Source organism: Apus apus, chromosome 22 (genome assembly GCF_020740795.1).
Source record: "Apus apus isolate bApuApu2 chromosome 22, bApuApu2.pri.cur, whole genome shotgun sequence".
Classification (NCBI taxonomy): Eukaryota; Metazoa; Chordata; class Aves; order Apodiformes; family Apodidae; genus Apus; species Apus apus.
In genome coordinates, this window is record NC_067303.1 from 5,696,036 (window position 1) to 5,718,258 (window position 22,223).

A 22,223-nucleotide genomic window follows, 5' to 3' on the forward strand; every position below is an offset into this window, starting at 1 on the left:
GGGCAGTGCTGGGCACAGTTTCCGTGCTATCAACACAGCAGATGGTGACCCTACCATAAAATTCTCCAGCAAGCAGGGGAATTCCTGGCAGGGAGGATTAGCCACCCTCCAAAAAAATATGTAAAAATCTCCTCCCATCAGCAGATTCTCTGCTGTGGTGCCAGATCCCCTGTTCCCTGCTGCTGTGGCAGCTCCCCAGGCTTGTGCTCTTTTCTCTGCAGAGCTGCCCCACTCCCACAGCACCCCCGTGATGAGCACCAGTGCCTGCACCAAAGTGTTGTACTTCACTGACCGCTCCCTCACACCCTTCATGGTCAACATACCAAAGAGGTGAGGTCTGGCTCTGCCTCCTGATGTGCAGAGGGGCTCGTTTTCCTCCTGAAAGAAACAGCCTGATGGCTTCTGGCCATGGTCACCACTAGCACAGGGTCCCTGTGCATTGACTGGGGCATTGGATTCCACACCATCCTCTGGGGAGAATTGTCTAGAGCAGTCCTGTAGTTGATTTGTTTTACAGCCAGAAGGAATTAATGTATTTTAGTAGTAGTAGTAATAATAATAAACAATAACAATAACAAAAATTATTAAATATTATTAATATATCATATATAATATATAATAAATTATACAATAACATATTATATTTTAAATATTGTTATTAATATACAATAAATAATAATGTGTAACATTTATTATTATTATTATTATTATTATTATTATTATTATTATTATTATTATTATTATTTCCAAAGGCAAGAGGAAGCAGCCAGGCAGTTCTGTGGTGGCACATAGGGCAGGATGCTCCTGCCAAAGCAACTGTGCCAAAGGGACAGTGAAAAAGACAAGTTTTGGGGTGGTCCTTAAGAAACCAGGAGACAATTCTTCCCTCTGGAGAGGACCTTGGGATGGGGGGGCTGTTCCTGGAGGGGCACACTCAGCACCTGGCTGTGGTGCTGTGGCTCTGCCTGCTTGGTTGGGCTGGAGCCTGCAGGGCTGGCTGGTGGGGCAGTGCCAAACCCTTCCCTTGCAGGTTAGGGGAGGTGACCCTGAAGGATTTCAAGGTGGCCATTGATCGTGAAGGGACCCACCGGTACCACTTCAAAGCCCTGGATCCAGAGTTTGGCACAGTCAAGGAGGAGGTGAGTGTGGAATTGAGCTGCCAGTGGCTTTGGATCCAGTGCTTCCACACACAGACCCTGCTCACACCACTTCCAAACTAATGGAATCTTTGGACTTGCCCCTGAACAGACTGTTTATTGTCACCACTGGAGGTGAAGCTGCTCTTGCAAGGAGCTGAAGTTGGGGTGTTTTCATGGATGTGAAATTGCCCGGGCACTGCAGAGCCCCTTGGGCCAGGAGCTGGTTATTAAGGAACAGTCTGACTGGGCAACAACCCTGACTACACTTCCAGGTCACAGGAGGCTTTAGACAACCTTATTGCAATGAGACACACTTTAGGGAAATGGGGTTTATTAAAAAAAACCAACAAACCATGATCCTACTTCCTTTTAAATGTTTCTCAGTGATAAGTGTGTGGCATCTTTTCCTTTGTGTACTGCATTGCTGCCTTGGGCTCAGGCTGGTGTTGGTGTGGGTTGGATTCATTAAAGGTTATCAGGATAGGTCCTGATTAAGAAATTAATAAGGGCAAAGATTTGCCCTCTCTGGGGACTTTCAGCTGGCTGGGTAGCCACTCTGCAGGAGCAGCTGCAGGCTGGCTCAGAAAAGGCATGCTTTCTGCCTTTATTTTCCCTTTTCTGTCAAAAACATGCCCATGCTAATCTTGAAAATTACTGGATGAAGGGCTTTTAACCTGTAAATATTAATCAGACCTGTGGAAGATGGATGAGGTGCGTGTTCCCTGGGCTGGGTAGTGAAATCTGAGCTAGGATCTGTGATTTGCTGCCTCTTTTATGCTGCTCCCACTCCACAGGAGTGGCTTCCAGACTCCAGACATGACTCGCCTCCCTTTTTTTATTTGGGTATGTAGGTGTTCCATGATGATGACATCATTCCTGGTTGGGAGGGGAAAATTGTGGCCTGGGTGGAAGAAGACCACGGGGAGAATTAACCAAACTCCTACATCTTGTTGCTATGGAAACCTGTTCCTGGCTGCTGAGCTCAAAGAAGGACCGGGAAGCACGTCTGCTGGAGGGAGTCCAAGCTGCCAAAAAAACCCAAACACAGCAAAACAGAGGCTTTCTCTGCACACCAGGGGCCATGCACGTTGTGTGGGTGGACACCTGGCACCTGGCTGTCCGTGGCCAAATGCAGAGTGTGCTCTGAGCCTGAAGAGACAGGTCTGTGGGAAGGGGACACCTTGTTTTGTCCTGTCGACTACACCCTGAAGGCCTTAATGATGAACTGTTCCCTCGCCCTGCTTCCCCACTCCTGCCCTGTGCACTGCACCCTAGGGGCTGGGCATTTCCTCTCTGGTTTCTTGTACATGGTGTTTCACTGAGCTGCACTGGCAGCAGAACCCTGAAGCTTGGAGTCAGAAGAAGCTACAAGGTTGTGAGCTGAAGGTTTGATCAGCTTTGGTCCTGGACTTGCATGTGCTGCAGGAGCAGAGTGAACTTTCTGGACATTAGAGAAGACTAAAGTCTGACCTGGGGAGGGAAGAGGTTTTATGTGTGGGCTGAAGCAAAGATCACTAGCTTGGCAAAGCTCCCATTCTCCTGAACTCCAGCTTCCCTTTCCTCTCTCTGCTTTTCCCACTTGCTCTCCAAAGCTGCCCTCACTTCTGGGGATGCCTTGTTGCCATGGGGACTGTGGGACCTCGGTGCTTATTTGCTGAAGGATTTAATTTGTGGGGGAGCTGGAAGCTTCCCTTAAGAGCTTCCCTGAAGCACTTAAACCCCTTTCCTTGCTGAGCCTCTTCCCCTGCACTCCTCTTTCAGCAAGACAGTTGGTCGCCTCCTGTGCCAGGCATCACTGTGTGCTGCTGCCCAACCCTCACCAGGGCCACCACACACTTACCCACCCCAGCAGGATAAACTCCACCAGTTACACCACCAGCTCCCTGGTGTGCCTGCTCCTGGGATGCCAGGAAATCGAGGACTGGGAAAAAGACCCAAGCCCTAAAAACCCTGAGGCTGGGGTTTTCTTGTTGGTCTTTATTTCTGCTTTGCCTGTCTTGCCTGGCTCAGAAGGTCGAGTGCCAAGTCAAGGCTTTGCTCATGTCTGTGTGGTCCTACCATGGACTTACCTGTGTGACTGTGCATGAGGTGGGGAGGGGGTGAACCTGCTTTTACTCTTTTTATATTAACTTGTCCTTTTGTAAACACGTTCCTGTTCTTGGAATGATTTTGTACCTGTTTACATTTGTCTGAGGACTGTGGATATTTTTATACCAGTGCAAGTGCTCTCTGTCTGTTCCTGCACGCATTATACTGTGTTTTGCTCACTCTCTAGTGGATGCTGAGATGTTTTGTATCACCTGTCAACACAACACTGGGCTCATAATGTCGTTTTACTATGGAAATCCAACTAGTTTCTACTGGGGTTTATATTCTTTTTGCCAGCTCCAACAGGCAGCAAGGATACTATTTATTTTCTCACTGCTTCACTGTCCAGCAAGTAGCTCAAGGCTCTTCTGGGGCTCTGTGCCACATTGGCACAACACAACGTGCTTCCTGTTCTGGGCCATTTATGGTGACTTTCTCCTTCCAGGCAGCAGCAGGAGAGTTCATCCATTGAGCAGGCTTATCAGGGGGCTGCACGGTGGGGAATTACCTCTCCTTTGGAAAAGAAACAACTTCCTGCCTCCCTGGAAACAGTTTCTCTGTTGCATGATCTCTGGTGGGCTGGTAAAGAGATACTGAAATCAACTCTGTTTGAATGGCAAATGTTTTTCTCAAGTGTTGTGTTCAGGTTTTACTCCCATCCATATTATTCCAGCAAGAGCCTTGCAGCTAGGCTGGGAATTCCTGGAGAAACTCCAGGGAGTTTCAGGTCTGTGGTTGCCAGTTCAGTAGCCTCTCTGCAGTTTGGGGTTGGAGCACTGAAGAGGTGGGAGGCTGTTGATCAGAGCCTCTCAGGGAGAGTTCTTCAGCCTTGCCCATGGATCTCCCGTGTTTCCATGAAGAAAACAGATGGTGACTGGTTAGGAGACAGCTTGTCCTTCTTGTTAGATCAGTTAACTACTCCTGGTCACCTTCAGTGCCACCGGAGAGCCAAGGACTGAACCCAACATGGGGACATGGAGCTGTCATCCATGCTGGCATCCCATGTAAGCCAGGACAAAGGACACCCTGGATTCCTGCCTGCAGCTCCCCTCTGTGACAGGAAAGGTGGAATTGCTGTCCAACTGCTGCTCTGTTGAGCTGTGTCCCGTGCACATCCAGTTTTATTCCTGTATTGACACCTCAGCCTTCTCCAGACTTCCTACCTGGGCAGGAGCTGACAGAAAGGGGAGGACATGAGGAATCTGAGGCAGGGGAATGAGGTTATCAGGTGGGAAAACCAGTGGCCAGCTGTGTCTAATAGAAGGTGGTGCTGTTAAAACAGTTTGGCACTGCTAGAACAGTGACTTCCATGGATTTATTCTGAGGGATGTGCTCTTAACCTCATGCCCAGCACTTGTATCTTTATGCCCAACTTTCTTCCAAGTTACTTTCCCCTTCCTGTAAGTGTGACTTGCTTGTGTAACATACATGCTCTGTGTAAAGTTATATTTTCATAGGAACTCATGTTTGCATTCATCACTTAGAAAGGGCAGTTATTCCAAAGCCTGTTCTCTAGGAAAAGTGGAGCTTTATTGGGATGAGCCTTGGATTAGTGTACAAAGCAGTTTTAATAAAACAGGGTTTGCAAACTGAGTCTGTGCAGTGCTTGGGAGGGCTTTGGAAGGAGGGGTCCAGGGCAGAAATCAGCTGCAGTGCTTGGAGTTATTCCTGTGGCTCGGGGAGGGAAGTTTTCTATCACTCTTCCACAGCTTTTTAGGAAACACGTGTTCCCAAGACTTGTGGGTTGAGCAGGTTTGGAATCACATGCACTGAGCAGCAGGCTCAGCGTTGCTAAAAATCACATTGACTTAAAACTGGTGTGAAACGTGCCAGCCTGACACAAGCAGCCTGGCTGAGGTCTGGGCTGTGTGACAGTGACAAGAACAGGAGAAAGTTTCTTGCAACTTTAATCCATCCCCCTGCTCCCATCCCTCCCTGCCCTTGTCCCAAGCCCCTCCCCAGCTTTCCTGGAGCCCCTTCAGGCACTGGAAGGTGCTCTAAGGTCTCCCTGGAGCCTTCTCCTCTCCAGGCTGAACCCCCCAGCTCTCCCAGCCTGGCTCCATCGCTCAGACCATCCCGGTGCCCTCCGGCTCCGGGACCTGCCTTTTCAGTTCTGTGTCTGGTGGAAACTCCCCCCTGGCTGCTCCACCTGCCGGACGCACCGGGCGCCCGTTTGGGTACTAACCAGCAGCAATAACCAGCACTCACCAGCAGCACTAATCACCACCAGCAGCACTCAGCAGCACTAACCAGCACTAACCACCAGCAGCACTCACCAGCACTCACTAGCACTAATCATCAGCACTAATCCCCACCACTAATCACCAGCACTCACCAGCACTAACCACGAGCACTCACCACCAGCACTCAGCAGCACTAACCAGCACTAATCACCACCAGCACTCCCCAGCACTAACCACCAGCACTAACCAGCAGCACTAACCAGCACCACTAACCAGCAGCACTAACCAGCAGCACTCCCCAGCACTAATCACCAGCACTAATCACCACCAGCACTCACCAGCACTAACCAGCACTAACCAGCACTAATCACCACTAGCACTAACCAGCAGCACTAATCACCAGCACTAATCCCCAGCACTAACCAGCACTAACCAGCAGCACTAACCAGCAGCACTAACCAGCACTAACCAGCAGCACTAATCACCAGCAGTAATCACCCCCAGCACTAACCAGCAGCACTAACCAGCAGCACTAATCACCAGCACTAATCACCCCCAGCACTAACCAGCAGCACTAACCAGCAGCACTAATCACCAGCACTAATCCCCCCCAGCACTAACCAGCAGCACTAATCCCCCCCAGCACTAACCAGCAGCACTAACCAGCACTACTAACCAGCACTAACCAGCAGCACTAACCAGCACTAACCAGCACTAACCAGCACTAACCAGCAGCACTAACCAGCACTAACCAGCACTAATCACCAGCACTAACCAGCAGCACTAACCAGCAGCGCCCCGCCGCGCTCAGCCGCAGCAGCGCTCCCTCCGGCCGGCAGGCGGCGCCCCCGCCCCCGCCGCGCCTGACGGCTGCCGCGCGCTGCCGTCGTGCGGCGCCCGGAGGTGACCGAGCGGCTGCGGCGGCTCCTCCGGCTCCATGTGGCGGGTGGTGGCTGCGCGGGCGGCCCGCGCCGCGGCGGGGGCTGCCGGGGGGCTGCGGGGCTGCCGCCGGCTCAGCGGGGCCGGGCCCGGGCGCGGGGCGGCGCGGGGTTGCGGGGCTGGGCCGTTGGGCCTCGGCCCCGCTCCCCGGCCCGGCGCGCTGCCGCCCGGGCCCGCCTGGCCGCGCCTGGTCCCGCGGCGCCGCTGCAGCCTGCCGGCGCACCAGAAGGTGAGAGCCGGGCCTCCCCCCGCCCCGCCTGCCCTCCGCGGAGCTGCGCTCTCCTCGCCCTTCCCCTGCCCTTCTCTTCCCCCTCACCCCGGGCCCCGCCGCTGGGCCCCCGCTCCCAGAGACGCTTCTCCCGCCGCTTCTGCCCCCCCCGGCCCTCCCTCCCCGCCCCGCAGGCTGCCCCGGCCCTGCAGGGCCCTGCCCTGTGCCCCCCCGGCGCTGTGACCCTGCCCTGCCCCGCAGGTGGCCCTGCCGGCGCTGTCCCCCACCATGCAGATGGGCACCATCGCGCGCTGGGAGAAGAAGGAGGGCGACAAGATCGGCGAAGGGGAGCTGATCGCAGAGGTACCCGCAGCCCCCCTTCTCCCGTGCTGCCTCGTCCTGGGTTCAGAGAGCAGGTCCCCAGGAGGTGCTGCGGGCAGCGGGTGGCTCGTTCAGCCCCTGGGAGCTGGTTGCTTCAGGGAATCCCTTCCTAGAGCTGGTGCCACGGGGAGATTTTTCCAGAACCGAAGGCTCTGAGCTCACTGGCCTCTTCCAGGGGTGTTGCTGCACTGATATCCTGCTCTCTCTCAAAGGTGGAGACAGACAAAGCAACAGTTGGCTTTGAGAGCCTGGAGGAGTGCTACTTGGCCAAGATCCTGGTGCCAGAAGGAACACGGGACGTTCCTATTGGGGCCATAATATGTATCACAGTGGAAAAGTATGTATTTTGCTGCCCGTCGAGTTGGGTTTTCTCTCCTGGGGTGCCTTGTGTGATGGGTTTTGTGGTCTTCTCCTAGGCCTGAGCATGTTGATGCCTTTAAAAATTACACTCTGGATGCTGCAGCCTCAGCCCCCCCTGCAGCCTCAGTGCCTCCCCCTCAAGCTTCAGCTCCCTCCCCACCAGCTCAGCCTTCTCCTCAGGCTCCTGGCAGCTCTTACCCTCCCCACATGCAGGTAAGAGAGCACTGCTGATGGGTAAAGGCTTGTTGGACTCTTTTGCTTTCTTTAGCATTGCTAGCCCTGGGGTGTTTTCTCAGAAATACTCTCTGGATTGGGAAGTCATTAGCTGTAATTGCAGGGGTGGGTGGCACTTGAGTTTTCATCCTTCAAGCAGGTGTCAGGGGAGGTCCCAGAGTCTTTTTTATTCCAGGAAATGATTGTAGCATCCCAGCTGTGAGTAGAGGAGAGACTTGCACCTCCAGGCTTGTTATGCAGTTCAGAAAAACCTGCTGCATTGGCATGATTTGGGGCAGTTCTGGTAGAAAAAGACCTTGTGTTAAGTGGGAGTAAGTTCTGAGGGCCCTGCCTGCATCTCAGAGCAGAGCTCTGTGCTGCTCTGATCAACACACCAGATGCATCTGTGGGGGACTAATAATGAGCTGTGTTTGGGGGTGATATTTTTACCTCACTGAGATACTGGAGTGGACATCCACTGTTGCATTTAAGTGCTTTGTAGCAGGGGGTTTCTGTGACATCCCTTTGAAGAAGAACATCTGGCATACTAAGAACATCTGGAATACTACCCCTCATTCCACAGGTGATACATGTGGGGACTGATTTGTCTTGAGACCAAGTTGGTAATTGAACAAATGATGAATTGGAGGCTTCTTAGTCTGGCATTTGTTTTAGCGAGACACTCCTCATGTGAGGATGGGAATAATTACTTTGAGATCCAGATTTCTTGCTTCTTTTGGCTTGCTTTCTTGTGAAAAGAAGTCAGGGTGGCAACATGGCCCAGCACTGAGCTGTAGTGGAGCCAGATTTAGGAGGGCACTAAAGCCTGGCTGCCCCTCTGGGTTGGCATCCTTCAGTCAGGAGTTAAAACTGTGTTTCTCTACCTTTGGGATTGCCAGAATCTGGTTCTCTTCTCTTTTCTGGCTTCACAGATCACACTCCCTGCCCTGTCACCCACCATGACAATGGGCACAGTGCAGAGGTGGGAGAAGAAGGTCGGGGAGAAGCTGAATGAGGGAGATTTACTGGCAGAGATCGAGACAGATAAGGCCACAATAGGTGAGTCAGCTCCAAAGCCAAGAGTGGGTGAGGTGCCCTTGAAAGGGGAGGATCCAGAGGCTGCTCAGGCTGTGAAGCTGTAGGTTTGGTTAACTTCTCATCCCACTGGAGGGCTGTAGACACTGGAATTCCTACAGAGATTTCTGTGTCTCCATCAATCCTCAGGAACATGCAGGGCCCAGAGATGTTTTTCTACCAGTTGCAATGAAAAGGATTCTTCTACTTCCTCAACACAGGAGAGAGCTGGAGCTACCACAGTCCTCAGAAGCAGCATTTAGAGGAACCCTTCAGGTGCATCAGGCACAAAACAAACTCTGTTTCATTACCTTTCAGGCTTTGAAGTGCAGGAAGAAGGCTACTTGGCTAAAATCTTGGTGCCTGAAGGAACAAGAGATGTGCCACTAGGAACAGCTCTCTGCATCATTGTGGAGAAGGAGTCTGATATTCCAGCCTTTGCTGACTACCAGGCCACTGTGGTAACTGACATCAAGGCACAACCTCCTCCTCCACCACCACCAGTAAGGACCATTCTTAGAGTGGGAGGGAAGTTATGGAGACCAGTCAGAGCTCTGAGCTGAGCTGCTCTCCTGGTTTGACAGTGGAGCCCTGGCTCCAACAATCATGGTTATGGTTTGGTGAATGCAGGGCCAGCACATGTTGGTGGCAGGTGACCTGGGAAGGATCACTAGTTTGCCCTCCAAAACCTGGAGCAGGTCCTAATTCATGGTGATCTCTTCTCCAGCCTGTTGCTGGTGCCAGGACTAGTGCCTCATCCTTCAAAACTGGGAGTAGAAGTTGTTGATTTCACCTGGTTTTGGTGTGTAGTTCAGCAGCTTCATTTGCCTCCTTCCCAGGAAGTCTCTCATTTAATTTCTGGCACTGGGAAGCTAACCTGAACCTGCAAGTTCTTTCAGATTAGTGACTATTTTTGCTATTTTCTTGCCTGGTGATTCCACGTTGCTGTTTTCTCTCTGTGCCTTCAAGGCATTTGATGAATAATCCTGAAGCTAATGGCTTTGATTCCTCTGTTTAAGGTGGTGGCAACTCCAGCTGCTCCTCCTCCTCCCCAGCCTGCTGTTCCTTCCACTCCAGCAGTCCCCACAGCTGGGCCACCTGCCCAGAAAGGAAGGATCCTGGTTAGTCCCCTGGCAAAGAAGTTAGCAGCAGAGAAAGGAATTGACCTTGCCCAAGTGAAAGGTGGGTTGTCCTTCCCTTCCTTGCTCTCACTGCCCAGTGTCTGCACCTCCAGGAACCTCCTGGCTGTGTCCTGGGGTTGAGTGACCTCTCTGTTGGATAAAACTAGTACCTCTAGAAGCAATGCCCCGTTGCAAATGATTTAGGTCTTTTTATATTGTTTTTCTTTTTCCCTTTGAACCTTTTAGGAACTGGACCAGATGGTAGAATCACAAAGAAGGATGTGGAGTCATTTGTGCCACCAAAGGTCGCTCCAGTGAGTATGGGCTTGAGATCTGTAAGAAGGGACATCTGATGATTGTGGTGGAAATGCAGTTACTCTGTGGAACTGGGTTCTGACCACGGGTGGGCCCTGGTGGCTGGCTGGGTTGTAAAGCTTTACCTGTCAGAAACACAGAGTTTTCTTCCATTGTTTGTCCCTTTGGGTATTTTCACTGAGGAAAAAATAGTTGTGTGCTCCCAGCCCTTCACTTGGTTCCTCCATGGTTATGGGTTGAGGTGAGCTCAGTGCAGCTCATCCAGCAGTGCTGGGAAGAGGCACTTACCATGAAAGCCAAACTTGGGAACCAACAGCCTGCTGTCATTGTTGCCACAAATCTCTTCATGGCTTGTGTTTTGTGTGTACCTGAGTGCAGTTTGAAGGTGCCCCCTAGCACACCTCTCTGCTGAGAAGTGTCAATCCAAGCAGGACTTGTTCTTCTAGGAGCTTTTCTAAGTTGCATTTCTAAATCACTCAAGTGCCACATTGAATAATCAGATCTAGGGTTTACAAAGAACCTAGTGGGTACTGGAGAGGTGAGGCTAGAGAGCAGAAATATCCTATGGAAATGTGCTGGGAGAGTTGGGGTGCTCAGCCTGGAGAAGAGAAGGCTCCAGGGACACCTTAGAGCACCTTCCAGTGCCTGAAGGGGCTCCAGGAAAGCTGGGGAGGGACTTGGGACAAGGGCAGGGAGGGATGGGATGAGGGGGAAGGGTTTCCAGCTGGAGATGAGATGCGAGGGAGAAATTCTTTGCTGTGAGTGTGGTGAGACCCTGGCCCAGGCTGCCCAGGGAAGCTGTGGCTGCCCCATCCCTGGCAGTGTTGAAGGGCAGGTTGGATGGGGCTTGGAGCAACCTGGGCTGGTGGGAGGTGTCCCTGCCCATGCAGGGGGTGGGATCTAGATGATCTTTAAGGTCCCTTCCAACCCAAACCGTTCCATGATTCTATGATCTGCTGCTCTGAAGCAAGAGGCACCCACTTGTCCCACGTTCCAAATCACCCTGGTACTGGGAAGCACTGGGAATGATGTCCCTTTCTCTGCTTGCAGGCCCCAGCACCAGAGGCAGCTCCTGCAGCTGCTGCTGTTGCAGCAGCACCAGTGGGGACCTTCACAGATATCCCCATCAGCAACATCCGGAGGGTAAGAAGGTGGTGTTACCCCTGCCCAAGGTGATTTGCAGTCACAGATTTCCCAGATGGATGCATTTCCCTCCCTCCTGTTGTCTCCCTGCAGGTCATTGCCCAGAGGCTGATGCAGTCCAAACAAACAATACCTCACTACTACCTTTCCATTGATGTAAATATGGGAGAAGTGCTGGTGCTAAGGAAAGAACTCAATCAGGTAAAGGAGCCTGGTGAGAGGCTGCAGGGAGAGCTGCCTTCCCTGCATGGTGGTGGTCGTGTTGTTTGGGCTTGGGGAAAAAAGAGCCTTTTCAGTGCCTTCTTCTAGCTGTTGTGGATCAGTTCTGGGCTGTCTGTGAATGAGACTTCACCCAGGTGCCCTGCACTGATTTCTGACTTCCCAGCAGGGCTGGTTTGTGCTCTGGTTGGTGGTGGTCAGCTCTTCCAGCTGGAAATCTTAAGAGTAAAAAGGGTGGAAAGTTTAAGCAAAACAGTAATTCGAAGTTTAGGGAAAAACATGTTCAAAAGAGGTTACCTTCTTAAATTAATGAGGATGTGTTCACCTCCTAAATGACCTTGGCTCTTCAAATACTGATGCTGTTGTGTCATTGTTTTCTAACATGTTCTTCAAAACATAATGCCCAAGGGACAAACTGATGCCTCAAATCCCTTTATTTTCAGGTGGTCTCGGATAGCATTAAGCTTTCTGTCAATGACTTCATCATTAAAGCTTCTGCTCTGGCCTGCTTGAAGGTGCCTGAGGCAAATTCCTCGTGGATGGACACAGTTATTAGGCAGTAAGTTTATGGTACGGTCGAAGCCAGAAACTTTCTTTGTTCAGTAAAGAGCTCATGGCAAAATATCAGCCCTTTTGCTGGGGCTTTGGGGAGTGAGGGGAACAGGTATAATGCAGAGAGGCATTGACAGCGTTAAGAACCTTGTGTCTGAGGTGTGTGAGGTGAAATAACTGCTGCAACGTTAATGGAGAGTTGTCTGAAGAGTTCTGAAGGGTTGGTTTGTTTTTTTCCTGGAGTAACTGGCCTGTCCTTTGTGTCCTGCAGAAACCACGTGGTGGATGTCAGTGTTGCAGTCAGTACCCCTGCTGGGCTCATCACTCCCATCGTGTTTAATGCACACATCAAGGGCCTGGCTTCCATCAGCAAGGATGTGGCTTCTTTGGCAGCTAAAGCTCGGGAGGGCAAACTGCAGCCTCATGAATTCCAGGTGGGACACTGGGGTTGCTGCCCTTGACTTCTGCTCAGAAGGAGCAGAGCCCATTTTGGGATGTTTCAGCCACGTTCAGTAACATTCCACACTTTAATATTCCCAGGCAGCTTTTATGAATGTGTTTTTCTTGCAGGGTGGGACTTTCACCATTTCCAATTTGGGAATGTATGGGATTAAGAATTTCTCTGCCATCATCAACCCACCTCAAGCCTGCATCCTTGCAGTTGGTTCCTCAGAGAAGAGGCTGGTGCCAGCTGATAATGAGAAGGGGTAAGTGTCCATCTGACTGGGCAGCTACTGAACTTCTGAATTCAGACTTTGAAATAATGGCTGTTTTCCATGAGAGTGTAATTTAAAACAAATATATGGAATTGTTGACACACTGCTGTGCAGTGAGATCCTGTATAAAAGGGTCATGCAGACATGAAAGAGAAATGCAGTGAGTGGTGAGTGATCTGCCATACATTTATCCCTGAAAAATCTTTGCAAGTGAAGGAGAGGCTGTTTCCTTCTTTGAGGGGGAGAGTGAAGCTGTGGAAAAGAGTCTGGGATCCAGAACAGTTTAGACACCTGTTCCTTTTTAACTACTGGCTTATATTTGTGTTTAAGGAAAGCATGAGGGGTGGATCAGAACTCCTGTCTATAGTGTCACCTTGCTTGGGGCTGGAGCTGGCAGGGGAATGTTTGGGTTAGTTAAACTTGTCCACACTCTGGGTATCTCAGTGACACGTGGGGAAACTGCAGTAAACTGGGTAAAATAGCTCTTCTGTGACCATGTAGAGCTGTTCTGGTGCTGGAAGGAAAGCTGAGCTTTATGTCCTAAAAGGAGCATCCAAATATGTTTCATAATTGTAGAAAAGGAAGGATCATGATCTGCTCTACAAGATATTTTATTTAGAAGCCCACAGGGACAAATACCTATCATCAAGCATCAGCTGCTATTGCTAGTTCTCTGCCAGAAGTTTTTTTTCTGCTTCCCCAGTGACTTGCAGAGGATGGTTTACCCTTTTTTGTCTCCTTCTTTCAGATTTGATGTGGCCAGTGTGATGTCTGTGACACTCAGCTGTGACCATCGTGTTGTGGATGGAGCAGTTGGAGCCCAGTGGCTTGCTGAATTCAAGAGTTTCCTTGAGAAGCCTGTAACCATGCTGCTATAATCTCAACCATGCCAGCAAGATTTTCCTGGGTCACACTGTTTTTGTTTGAAACAAGCTATTTAGACTTTAGTGTTCAGACTTATTAAAAGAGTTCCTTTTTTTTTTTTTCCCCCCCCTCCTTTTTTTTTTTTTTTTTAATTTTAAATATGTATTATATTATCTGGTAATGTTATTACCAGTCTGTACAGAATAACAAAAAAACCAAAAAAAAAAAGTTAAAAAAAGTTTGCAAAAGTGCTTTTCAGAGCAATATTACAGCTATACTGTATTTTTATACAGTTGGTTAACTTGCAAACTCCTCCAAAACAAGAGTTCAGCATCCCAGATTTACAGGTGATCCAGGCAGTGTGCAGGCTGCTGCTGAACTAGGGTGAGCAGGGGGTGCATACAGAGCAGTTGAATGACCTCAGTGTTCTCAGAAATTCAAGTGACAAAACATCTCTTCACAGGAGTTCAGATGAACTGAAATGTGCAAGTTAGGAGGTGGTGAATTCCCTTATTATCCTGCTCTCCTGCTGGGGTGGGTGAGTATCCCGGATGCACTGAGGGACTGAAGCACCTGGGAAGGGTTTCTCAGATGCCAAGTGTTAGCATTCCAAATCTGCCTTGGAATTTGGCACTGGGCTGGACCTTCTCAGCTCTGTGATCCCTTTTGAGCACTTTAAAGTGAGGTGAAAGAGCACGGGTACCTGTGGGGTCACAGCTCTCAGATCCCACAGGGAATGTGGTGCCTTCTCCTGGACATTCACTCAACTTTGCTGTTCCTCTTGCTAAGTTCCCACCAGACTCTGATGCCAAGGAAGTCACTGTTTTGCAGGATGTTCAGGAGAATCTGGGTGTTGGAACCCAAATATAGGCAAATGTTAATCATGTGATGACTTGAATGTTTGGAATTTTGTGTGGGTTTTTTTCCAGCCATTCTAACATAGGAAACTCCAAGTTAGTCCCTGGTAGTGTGGTTCTTCCCTGAATTGTCCATGTTATCCCAGCCTCAGTGGGCTGCAGAATGTGCTGTCCATGTGTGTGTTGTATGTAAAAAGCTTCAGTGGTTTGTTGGGCTGGTGTCCAGCTACCCCAGCCATTGTACCCTCAAAGGGGTGCAGTGCTGAACATTCTGAAATTCCACTTTCCACATGGAAATGCTCATGTAAAAAGGACGACTGTGCAGTTATTATCAAGTGACCAGGAGGATGAAATAGGGGGGAAGGAGTTAAAAGAGAACAGCTGATCTGTTAATTCTGTATATTGCATTAAATACTGTCTCCTGTAAAGTTCTACAAAACTCTAAAGATGTTGAAAGAAAAGACTGTGGGAATTAAATATTTTTGTGGGAACTATTTAATGTCTGATTGCTGTGGTACCTGGTTCTCATGCCTGGCTTAAGAAAAATAAGTGCATTAAAGTTTTGGGTTGTTTTCTTTAATGATCTAAAAATCTCTTGGTTCCAGACTCGTCTCTGGTGAACCTTTGTCCTATTAAATGTTTGGAATTGACAACTACTAAAACATGTTCCAGTGCTTTTTCTCTTCACTCGTGTGTGGCTTCACTGCTTGGGCACAGGCAGAGCTGTTCAGGTTGTGAAATTCACCCCATTAACCTTCAGTTGTCATCACAAATGTTCCAGACTAATCCCTGCTTTATTGCTGTGGTGAACTTTAATAATCATCCTGGCTTCCTTGCTGCAGTGGGGGCTCCAGGAAAGCTGGGGAGGGACTTGAGACAAGGGCAGGGAGGGAGAGGACAAGGGGGGATGGATGAAAACTGGAAGAGGGAGATTGAGGTGAGACATGAGGAGGGAATTCTGGAGTGTGAGGGTGGTGAGAGCCTGGCCCAGGTTGCCCAGGGAAGCTGTGGCTGCCCCATCCCTGGCAGTGTTGAAGGGCAGGTTGGATGGGGCTTGGAGCAACCTGGGCTGGTGGGAGGTGTCCCTGCCCATGCAGGGGGTTGGATCTGGATGATCTTTCAGGTCCCTTCCAACCCAAACCATTCCATGACTCTATGACAAGACTGTGTCCATTCATGGCTCTTGAATCAAGTTCTCCTTTAATATTTACAATCTTACTTTTTTCCCTAAGTTGGGTGATTCACCCAGACTTCCTTTCCTACGTGCATCTTCTACAGGCATTTGGGGTATTCCCCCCTGAAGATGAGAAACTCATTCAAAAAACCTCATCACTAGCTAAAAGCTGGGATTCTCCTTCTGGAATTCTGTTCTGTTGTCATCTTGCCCATGAGCTTAAGGCAGCCTTTAAGGATCTGCCCCTGGCACTGGTGCTGAGACCAACAATTCCCCTTTTCCCTTGTGAAATGTTGCTGTAGTTCTTTCCTCATCCACCAGCTCTGGCAGATCTAAGTGCAGTTTGTATTTTTCAGGAACTTCGATGATCAAATCATCCTAAACCAAGAAAAAATAAAAATGAAATACTTGGTTAACTATTTGGCAGCAAAGGGAGCATTTTCCTGGATACCGGCCAAGAAAAACTCCGGGTGAATCTTCCTGCTGCCTCACCTTTGAAACTCTCAGATCACACTCAGCAACAGAGCTGAGCTGGGGCAGTTTGATCCTGAGTTCAACTCGGAGGGGTTTCTGGTTTGCATCCTTCACAGTGATCACCTCGTGGGCAGGAGCTCTGGGCTGCTCTGCTCTCCCAGCCCTGCTGACCTCCTGGATCAGAGGCACCTCAGCCCGAGGCTCCCGCTCCTCCCTCAGCAGCACAGGAGCTCTGCTGCACTCCTCAGCTCCCAGACAGTGCAGCAGCTCCTCCAGTGTCAGTTCTTTCAAGAAAAAGGAAGGTTTTGCACAGGTATCACTAAGAGCTGTCCTGTCACACCACTTGGCAAATAAGACAATTAACTCTAATTGGCAGTTTTGTCAGCTGAAGACTTCCTGCCACTTTCTCTCTCCCCCACGAGTTGGGATTTATTGCCAACGGGTTAAAAGTTCTTTTTGGAATACTGATCCCTGCAGCCACCTTTTTTGACTCGAGCTGGGGCAGGAGAACCCTGCCACCTCCAAAGGTCAAACCCCAGCAGAGTTCCCATGGCCAGCAGGTGACAGGAAAGAGGGAATTTGCTGTTCCAGTGTCACCACAGCTTCCCAGCTGTCCAACACCAGAGATGGGTGCACAAAAGGGGCTGCAGATCTTCTCTACATACCCTGCTTTGTGTCCTGATTGGAGGGGGGAGGTGGCAGCTGCCTTCCTTCCAGCCGTGCCTGCATGGCCTCCAGGCTCCCTTTCAGTCTGAAGGGCTCCCTGGTGTACAGGTGAGACAGGGGAAGGTTGCACCTTTCCTCCACGAACCTGAGAGTCAAACGGATCAAGTGTTCCATTTTCTCTGGGTTTTCTTCTCCCCTCTGGAGAACATCTGGGTTATAGGCAACATCTATAACGCTGTAAAGGTCTGGAAAGGCAAGTGAGGTGTCAGTTGTCGCTACAGGGTGAGGGGTTTCTTTATCATCACTTGGTTTACAGGCAAAGGGAACGAGTTTGTGGCTGCGGGCTGAGCTGCTTCCATCAGCCTTGCCCAGAGATGCCACCTCTCCCCGTGCTGATCAGTGTCCAGAGCAGGACGGGAACACCAGCCCATCCTGCCTGCCTGGCCGTGTCCACCGAGATTCCCGAGTCCTCCTCAGGATTTAGACGCAACGTTTGTGTTCCCACCGCGGTTGGGTTTGGTTGGTTGGTTGGTTTGTTTGTTTCCAAACGGAAGGGGCTCGCGTCGAGTCCCCGCGGAGCCGGGCTCGCCAGCATCCCGGCCTCGCCGCCCCTCCCGAGGGTCCCGCCGCAGCCCCCGGCCCTACCTCCTCCCGCCGAGCCCTCCTCCAGCCGCCCCGCGCTGGCGGGCGCGGGGCCGCAGCGGCTGCGCGGCGCCGGGACCCTTTCCCAGCTGCAGATATTGATGAACACCGGCCTCCCGGCGACGCCCTGCAAGACACCGAGCTCAGCGCTTCACCCGCGCCCTGCGTGTGTGTGTGTCCCACCCCCCCACCCCCCCTTTTCCCCGCACCCGCACCCCGCACCGCGCCCGCAGGCACAGGTGAGGCCGCGGCGGGGCGAGGAGCCGCGCGGCCCGGGCGCGCTGCTGCCGCAGGAGCCGCTCGTAGGCCCGCGGGTCGTTCTCCGCCAGCTCGTCCAGCAGCGCCCAGAGCTGCGCGGCCTGCGGCCCGGCCGCCATCCCGGCCGCCATCCCGGCCTCCCCGCGGCGGCGCCGGTTGCCTGGCAACGCCCGGCGGAAGCGCCGCGGGTGCGCCGGCCTGTCCCGTCCCCCGCGTTCCGCGCTCGGCCCCGCGTTCCGCGCCCTGACCCCCCCCCCCCCGTATCCCCTTCCCGCATCCCCCGCGCCCTCCTACCGCCCTCAGGCTGCCCTCGGGATCCCGCAGGAGCCGCCGGCAGGTTCTTCATCCCCGCCGTGACCGCAGCTCGCCGGCCCGCGCTGCCCCCCGGGGGGGGTGTGGTGTGTGTGGTTTTGGGGGGGGGGGGGGGAGGCAGTTCGGGGAGGGACCCGTTCCGGCGCGGAGCGCAGCGCAGGCCCGGCCCGGCCTGGCCCCGGCAGCGACCCCCGGGCGGGCTCGGAGGGCTGTGCGGGGCTCGGGGGGGGCGGTGCGGGGCTCGGGGGGGGCGGTGCGGGGCTGGGGGGGCCGGAGGATGTCCCGGGTGCCGGTGGGGAAGGTGCTGCTGCGGAACGTCATCCGGCACACGGGCGCGCACAACAAGGTAGGGCCGGCGCGGCCTCTTTGTCCTCCCGTCCCGCCGGGAGGGCCCCGAGCAGCCCCCGGGGGGTCAGGGCAGGGCTGGAAAGCGGCTGGAAAGCGGCTGGGCCGCCCTCGGGCTCCCCTGCGCTCCCGCCCGGTTCTGTTCCCCAGTTGTGGGGCCGCTGGGTGAGGTCCGGGCGTGGGTGTTTTACCCGCGGGCACGGGGGTTTGTCCCCAGCGGGTTCGGCCCTGGGCGAAGCTTCTGCTCCTCGGGGCTGCCGGGAACGTGACGGGTTTGCCTTGTGGAAAGCGGCGAATTCATGATCCGCTGGTTGGTTTCGTTCCTTGTTGGGGTTTTTTTCCCCCTCCTCCCCGCGGGGTGTGTGCTTTTAACTCACCACAGGGCTTGGGCTCCGTGTGGAGGCCCACGGGCAGGGCGGGGGGGCAGGTTTCACACCAACAAGCAACAAAACCCCGGTAACTTTAGCAAACTAAACTGTTCCAGGCACAGCTCAGCAGCTCCAACACGTTTATCTCGTGTGTTTGGCATGTCAGTCCTTCACACTCAGGGTCCACAGAGGTAAATCTGTGCCAGCCCACTCGGTGTGTGCACACTGTGTGTTCCCGTGCTGTGCTGGAACTTCCCCTCTTGGCTTGGTCCTTCCAGATTTCATTTGTGTCCTGAGTTCTCTTAACAGCCCCTGTGTTTGAAGGGGGGGGGGATGACAAGGCAGAACAGCTGAGGCAGCAAAATCAGGCAAACCCACCATTTCTGGTGCCATGCTGTGCTTTGTTAGGGTATGGCCACCAAGGGACTCTCTTTTTGGTCACCTTGGTTAGAGCTGGACACAGTAACCTGCCTGAAGGTGGCAGGGAAGCTTGCTCTGAAGCTGGTCAGCAGGAGTGCTGGACTGGGACCTGTTACACTTGTTTCCTTTCTGTGACTTTCAGCTTCAGGAAGAGACAGAAATGTGGAAAATCAGGGAGTGGGAGAAGCAGACAGAAGAGACTTACTGGAAAAGGCAGAGCAGAATGCTGTCAGACACCTCCAGGTGGGTTTTAGCTGTGGGGAGGAGGTGATTTTCTGGACTTAGTTGTTGAACCTTTTGTGTTCCAACAATGTGGGAGCATCCTGGGGTGACTGTTCAATGGAGCCTGCACAGACTCTGGAGACGTTTGTTCTCCCCTCGCTTGGGTCCCTGGATAAAAGTCCTGAAGCCTGACCTTTTATCTCTTCATCCAGATGTGTAGGAAACACACCACTGAGCAGCCTGGCCTGGTGGGGAGTGGATGGCTTGGATCTGGGTGATCCCAAACCATCCCATGGGAGCTGCTCTTGTGGTGCCAGGCAGGACAACCCCTCCCTCCAACTCTGCCTTGCTCAGTCGGGGAAACGTTTGTGGCTCCTCAGCTGGTTTTGTGAGAGCTGCTGGTGGTGGCTGCTGCTCCAAACCATGGCTGCTCTCCTTGCATAGATGGACCTGCTGGATTTTTTTGCCCTTCTGGCTGGACTAAGCAGGAAGTTCCCCCCTCAGAGGGGGCAGCTGAAGGGCTGGTGTTGTCTCCCTGCAGCAGCCGGATGCGCAGCGACGGCTTCGACGAGGAGGGTCCCAGGGCTGACTGGAAAACCAGGAACTCCCAGTTTCTTGACCCAGATGAAGATGATCTCCTCAGGGCCCGATCCTGGAATAAAAAGCTCTACGAATGTGAAGCCAACATGCCAGACAGGTCTGTAGGGGGAGGGAATGAATGTTCTCTGATGAGAACTCTGATTAAAACACTCTCTTGAAGTCCTGCACCAAAAAGTGCATTATTTTTTTTGGTGTGTATATACTATTTTATCTGCTTGATCTCAGTTTGGGAAGGAATAAATAACATGCACACATTCTTGCAGTATCACAGAAGACCTGGTATGAGTTTATCTGTAGTCACAGGGAGCAGCAAAAGCTCAGCCCTAAGCTTGGCATTTATTGCTTTGCCCAAGGGACTCAAAAAACCCCTCAAGGAATACAAGTTAGGGCTCTTCTCCAGGGTTATTTTTAAGAAATTGGAGTTGTAGTTTTCCCTTCTTAGAAATGAAAAAGAGGCTGAGGACATGAGATGTGTTTAAATAAACAATACCAACCAAATCAGTCTTATTCCTTTCTGTGTTGGGAAGGCTCTGACAGCCCTTTGCTCATGGTCACTCTGTGGCTCTGTCTGTTCAGAATTACAGTCATTCCTTAAAGACTTTGTTTCTAATAGATGGTTCTTTCTTACAGATGGGGTCACAGTGGCTATAAAGAGTTGTACCCTGAGGAATTTGATACAGACAGGTAAGGCAGGCATGCTTGCTGTGTATCCAGGAACTGAACTCTGCCAGGTTCTGCAGGGAATTCTACAGACTTGAGTTTAAAGTTTTGAATACAGATCAGCCTTGAGTATAAAGCAGCCCTGTTTAGTTACAGACAAACAACAGAGAAGGACCCAGCCCGTTGATGTTGTTCCCCCTTGTCTGAGTCTTGTACCTTTTGCAGAGATGAGACATTCAGCTTTTGCCTGAGTTACTAAAATGCTGTGAATCTGGAAGGTCTGTCTGGGCCAACAGAGCAGTAGGATGAATCCAAATCAGCTCAGTGTGCACCCTCTCAGCTCCAGCTTCTCCTTTCCATTACACTGCACCTGTATTTCCTGTGATTCTCCTCATTTGGAGGATATAAATCCTTGCAGAGATTAGCTGTGCTGCAAGGTCTTAGAAGGAGGTGTGCTTAAACTACACCCAGGAACCATCAAGGACAACATCAAGTACAAAGAGCAACCTGGTCTAGTGGGAGGTGGAACTAGTGGGGGGTTGGATTTAGATGATCTTTAAGGTCCCTTCCAACCCAAACCAGTCTGTGGTGGTTCTGTGATCTGTCAGGCTTTCAGATTTGAAGTAACCTGCTCTAGATGAGTTTCCATCACCCAGTGGCTTCCAAGACACATTCTGCTTGGCTCTGGCTTCACTATCTTAAGCAGGGGTGTTAGTAAAGGGTGGGCCCAGAGTGTTGATAAGCACTTGAAACTAAAATGCAGCTACCATGTCTGTCAAAACAGCTGGTCCTTGCTGCAGCCAAAGGAATGGGTGGGCTTGGGGAAAGCACTGAGACAGGAGAGGCTGAGCTGCCTCTGCTGCCTCTGGCTCATCCTTCTTCTCTTCACAGTGACCAGCAAGGAGCAGAGGAACAGAAGGCTGTCAATGGGAAGAAGAAGTCTCACCTGGGGAAGCAGCCTGCCCGCCAGTCACACAGGAGGAAAAAAACCAAGAGATCCCACAAGAAGAAGCAGAAAAAGAGATCACACAAAAAGAGGAAGAAAAAGAAAAAGGAGCAGGGGAGAACATCATCAGATTCTTCCCGGGAGAGCGAGTGCTCGGGGGAGGAGACTGCGAGCACCCGGAGAGGGAAACACAAGCGTAAGAAAAAGACCAGGAAAGTGCCTGCCAGGGAACCTACCTCTTCTTCTGGGCAGGAAAGTGACTTTTCTCATGCAAGCAGCTCAAGCACCAGCAGCTCTGAGGACAGTGAATCTGAGGAGAGGAAAGAGAAACGGCTCCCAAAAAAGAGGAAGAAACGTCACAATTCCGTGTCAGAGAGGCAGAATGAGGTGCCAGAGAAGAGGAGCAAGAGGAAGAACTGGAAAGTGGCCACTGATGAGAAATCAGAGGATAGCTCAGATGAGGACTGACCAGTCTGGGCTGCAGCTCAAACTATAAGGCAGAGGACAGAGGCAGGTATTTCTCTTTCAGCACTGCCCCATGGTACAACTTGTTCCAACACTGTGGTTTACACACATCCTGCCAGCCCCCAGGAGAGAAGCTGAGCTTTGGCAGCCTGCAGAAGCCCCCTTCACTGACCTGACCTCCAGAAAACCTGGGGAGCAGTTACTTGTCTCACAGCTTGGCTAGTCCTGTCAACTTCAGATTCTTTCTCTGTGACCAGGTTGATGCAGGAAAACAGGACAGGCTGCCTGCAGGGGGAAAA

The 22,223-nt window shown here is 51.8% G+C and overlaps 4 protein-coding genes across 7 annotated transcripts in view; 3 read left to right on the plus strand and 1 right to left on the minus strand.

The window, feature by feature from the left end:
* Positions 1 to 4,802, plus strand: part of DIXDC1 (DIX domain containing 1) — a 33,475-nt gene extending 28,673 nt beyond the window's left edge. For 3 of the 4 annotated variants that reach the window (XM_051638490.1, XM_051638491.1, XM_051638495.1), the window contains 3 exons: positions 222 to 330; positions 1,031 to 1,139; positions 1,991 to 4,802. In XM_051638490.1, the coding sequence (XP_051494450.1) occupies positions 222 to 330; positions 1,031 to 1,139; positions 1,991 to 2,071 (299 nt within the window). In that variant the 3' untranslated portion in view covers positions 2,072 to 4,802. Of the gene's footprint in view, positions 1 to 221; positions 331 to 1,030; positions 1,140 to 1,990 lie in introns of those variants that run through there. The other variant, XM_051638494.1, reaches the window with a different exon arrangement.
* Positions 4,803 to 6,298: 1,496 nt separating this feature from the next.
* DLAT (dihydrolipoamide S-acetyltransferase) lies at positions 6,299 to 14,866 on the plus strand. The gene is made up of 14 exons (XM_051638496.1): positions 6,299 to 6,578; positions 6,819 to 6,920; positions 7,151 to 7,275; positions 7,355 to 7,511; positions 8,444 to 8,570; positions 8,904 to 9,088; positions 9,605 to 9,767; positions 9,953 to 10,020; positions 11,072 to 11,164; positions 11,258 to 11,365; positions 11,827 to 11,942; positions 12,207 to 12,369; positions 12,506 to 12,642; positions 13,400 to 14,866. Exons 1-14 carry the CDS (start codon positions 6,348 to 6,350, stop codon positions 13,527 to 13,529), a joined length of 1,905 nt encoding a protein of 634 aa, XP_051494456.1. The 5' UTR covers positions 6,299 to 6,347; the 3' UTR covers positions 13,530 to 14,866.
* A 681-nt stretch (positions 14,867 to 15,547) lies between these two features.
* On the minus strand, positions 15,548 to 17,714 carry PIH1D2 (PIH1 domain containing 2). Its single transcript, XM_051638501.1, has 5 exons — positions 17,544 to 17,714; positions 17,332 to 17,455; positions 16,686 to 16,931; positions 16,039 to 16,304; positions 15,548 to 15,924 (listed from the first exon to the last, which is right to left on the minus strand). Exons 1-5 carry the CDS (start codon positions 17,703 to 17,705, stop codon positions 15,778 to 15,780), a joined length of 945 nt encoding a protein of 314 aa, XP_051494461.1. The 5' UTR covers positions 17,706 to 17,714; the 3' UTR covers positions 15,548 to 15,777.
* A 435-nt stretch (positions 17,715 to 18,149) lies between these two features.
* On the plus strand, positions 18,150 to 22,028 carry NKAPD1 (NKAP domain containing 1). The gene is made up of 5 exons (XM_051638502.1): positions 18,150 to 18,244; positions 19,174 to 19,274; positions 19,795 to 19,950; positions 20,484 to 20,537; positions 21,405 to 22,028. Exons 1-5 carry the CDS (start codon positions 18,176 to 18,178, stop codon positions 21,925 to 21,927), a joined length of 903 nt encoding a protein of 300 aa, XP_051494462.1. The 5' UTR covers positions 18,150 to 18,175; the 3' UTR covers positions 21,928 to 22,028.
* Positions 22,029 to 22,223: the final 195 nt, after the last annotated feature.